Source organism: Marmota marmota, unplaced genomic scaffold, assembly GCF_001458135.2.
Source record: "Marmota marmota marmota unplaced genomic scaffold, marMar, whole genome shotgun sequence".
In the NCBI taxonomy this organism is placed as follows: Eukaryota; Metazoa; Chordata; class Mammalia; order Rodentia; family Sciuridae; genus Marmota; species Marmota marmota.
The window spans coordinates 30234021-30237711 of record NW_026000185.1 but is presented as its reverse complement, the minus strand read 5'-3'; the positions used below and the strand labels follow the sequence as shown (position 1 = coordinate 30237711).

The window sequence follows — 3691 nt, the reverse complement described above, 5'->3', positions numbered from 1 at the left end:
CCTTTCCTTCAAAACACCCTTTACATCCCATGATTCTGATATTAAGCAACAAATTCTAATTTTACACTCCATAAATACCCTCTGGTGGCATGATTTACATACATCTTGTTGATAAATAATAATAAAAAAGGTTCTTATATATTTATCTTAATATTTTTAGAGTGTCACTAACCATTATATGTCTTCTTTTAATGGGATTTGTAAAGATATTTCTCTAATACTCTGAATGACTATAGACACATATACAATGCTGCTTGAATTCCTGCAAATAAGTTAAAATAGTGAAGTTATACGTAAACCACTTTCTTTTTGGAGGAGTCAGAGAACATCAGGTATATGGATTCTTGAAAATTCTTAGAGATTTACCCAGAATAACATCTACATTTGGGACAAACATGGGTATAGTCATTGGGAGATAAAATCTCTCTTCAACACTCTCCTCAGAGCCTTAGCTACATCCTTATTCCGGAGAGTATAAATCAGAGGATTCAGTGTGGGAGTAATGATGCTATAGAACACAGAACCAACTTTGTCTTGCAGTGGAGTGCGCTGGGACCTGGGCCTCATGTATGAGAAGATGCAGGCACCAAACCAGAGAGAGACCACAGTGAAGTGGGAGCTGCAAGTGGCAAAGGCATTTCTCTTACTCCCAGCTGAACGCATCTCAATGACACTGTGCAGGATGAAGCCATAGGATGTAGAAACCAGGATGATGGGGAGGAGGAGAAGCACGATGGTGCTGATGTGCGCTGTGGTCTCATAGACGGTGAAGTCAACACATACCAACTTCATGACAGCTGGATACTCACAGTAGAAGTGGTGTATTTTCCGAGATCCACAGAAAGGAAAGTGCATCAAGATGACTGTGTGAATTAGGGAGTTCAGAGATGCACCCAACCATGAGGTGACAGCCATCATCAGTACCACCTTCCTGCTCATGAGCACAGTGTAACGCAGAGGGTGACAGATGGCAACATACCTGTCATAGGACATGAGAGCTAGCAGAACACATTCAGCACCACCCAGAGACAAATAGAGGAAGTGCTGGGTGGCACAGCCCACGAAGGAGATGGACTTGCTGCCAGACAGGTAGTTGGTAGCCATCTTGGGGATGGTTGTGCAGACGTGCATCAGGTCCATGAGGGAGAGCTGGCTGAGCAGGAAGTACATGGGGGTGTGAAGCCCACGATCCACACAGATGAGGAAGATGGTGAGGGTGTTGCTACTCAGTGCAACAAGGAAGACCACCAAGGTCAGGCAGAAAAGGAAAAGGTGGGTTGGGGAGTCATCAAAGAGCCCTTCAAGGAAGAAGTCTGCCAGAGACGTCTGATTCCTCAGCCACATGGTCCCTTCTCATTCCCTAGGGAAACAGGGAATGGAGACAAAGTGTGATGCCAGATATATGGGATCCTGCATACATGGCGATAAGCCCTTTTGATCAAATAATACATTTGTGAAGAGATTTTTTTTCTATTTGTAATTATTGAAATATACTTTTTTCAAAACAAGCAGTAGAAAGGGAAGATAGTATAAAGCAGGGCAGACAAGAAGCATACTAAATCTGAAAGCATGAGCGGTAACCCCACAAGGGAAGACGAAAAAAATGTCAGGTGTGCTTGCCTATGGAATCAGTGGCTGGGATTCTTTTTTATTGACTCTTTTTAATTATGCAAAATATTTGGGTTTGTTTTGACATAATTCTAAAGCATGAAATATAATTTGCTTTAATTCAGTCCCCAGTACTTCCCCTTTCCCTCTCCTCCTCCCTTCCTCTGTTCCCTTCCCTCTACTCTACTGATCTATCTGCTATTGATTTATATTTTTTATTAGTTACTTGTGGTTGTACATAAAGTTGAGATCCATATGGTATGTTCATATAGGCACACGGAAAATTTAGGTCAGATTTCTAATGAAGCTGAATGCACACTCCTAGCCCAGAATTCCAAGAGCCTAAAGGAGAATCCTGGGGAAGGTAGAGCAACTGCAGGCCCAGCCACTGCTCCATGCCAATGAGGTGTGAGCCAGCAGACCAGCAACAACATATTAGTACTACAGAATGGCTGCTTCCCTTCTGCCCTCTAATCTTCCAGGAAGCTCCTCTAAGACCCACCTTAAACAGAAACGATGGATTAGAGGGAATTTGGTGGAATTTAGTTCATCGTAGCCAACCTCACACATCACAAAGTCACAGCAGTCCATCTTCTACCAATTTGGCACACATACACATCACCTTCAGTCAGGTTAACCTCCAAATACAACAGTTACCTGCCTAAAAAATACAGTACATCCAGCATGAAGGCAAATGTTAACCCTTTCTCCAGGCAAAAATCCACAGTTCTTTAGTCCACCTATGGGAGACAGTCATTTTTCTGAAACATGTGACCCTTTTGTCTCCTGGAACTTCAAAATTATCTGGTTAAGATATATTAAGAATATTCATGTGGAAACAAGAAAGAAATCCTCATTACTCCTACCCACAGAATAGATCATCTTATCCAAAAAAGTATTTACCCATTCTTTAGCTATCAGCCGTTTCCTCACGCAGTTCTGGCATCTGCCCACAACAACCATGAACAAACCAGACATGGCAGCAGGGGTAAAGATTATCCCTGGATTCAGCACAATGGACTTCCACTCACCAAGGCAAATCTGCCTGAAGCCATTGCTGAATACCCACTGCCAATAGCAAAGACCAACCTGAGTTGATAGCACCTGGATAGTATTGGACTACATTTAACATAAAATGGACACTTGTGGTTTATTTTTTGTTTGTTTTGTTTTTGTTTTTGTTTTTTGTTTTGTGATTCCATTTTCTGAGAGTTGAGATTGCCCTGCTGCCACTTTAGGATCCTCATTATAACTGAATCAGCAGGTGAAGAAGTTCATCCTATGGCATGGAGTGATTGATTCTGACTAGGAAGGGGAAACTGAGTTGTTATAACTATATAATACAGAGGAGGAAGAGCAAGTGTGAAATGAGGACATTTTCTAAAGTTCGTCTTCAAACTCCCAGGTCCTGTAATGCAGAGCAATAGAAAACTAAAGCCCAAGTCAGATCATGCTGATAAGGGCTCAGATACTTCAGAAAGGAAGATTTGGGTCACCCTACTAGACCAGGAACAATGACTATCTGTGAACCAAGGAAATATGGACTGGGAAGTGAAATAGGATAGTTATAAACAACAATAATGACCATGTGGGCAACCCTCAGGAACACAAACCACCATAGTTTGTGCATTTCTTCCTAATGCTGATAAGAATATTATCCATTAATATTATATAAATAAAGTGTTTATTTCATTTTCACCCTCTTATCAAGCATAAGAGGTATTAATAAAACCTAATATCATATTTCAGTATTTCAATTACTAGATATAAAAGGAGGAGTATGAATTAGGAATAGAATAAATTTCACACAAAATACAAAAAAAAAAAGGTTTTTTTTCCCTTAATGAAGAAAGGGTTGTATATTTTATATATTATTCTTGGAAAAAGATAATGATAGAATAGTCATATCAGACTAGGTAAAAGGATATTTTATGTTGTCTTTATTTAACTATTGATTATAATTTTTTAAAATGTGAATGGATGCTGTGTTGACACAAAACAAAGCAACAATACCTATGCCCTAGGTAGACTTGTGAGGATCATGACATTCATAAGAGTGAACACAAATAATTAAAAATATGTG

At 39.9% G+C, this 3691-nt stretch overlaps 1 protein-coding gene across 1 annotated transcript; it reads right to left on the bottom strand.

Annotated features, from left to right (window-relative positions):
- Positions 1–405: 405 nt before the first annotated feature.
- On the bottom strand, positions 406–1345 carry LOC107147185 (olfactory receptor 2AE1-like). Its single transcript, XM_015491596.2, has one exon. The coding sequence runs from the start codon at positions 1342–1344 to the stop codon at positions 406–408; it is 939 nt and encodes a 312-aa protein (XP_015347082.1). The 5' UTR covers position 1345.
- Between the last annotated feature and the right edge of the window lie 2346 nt (positions 1346–3691).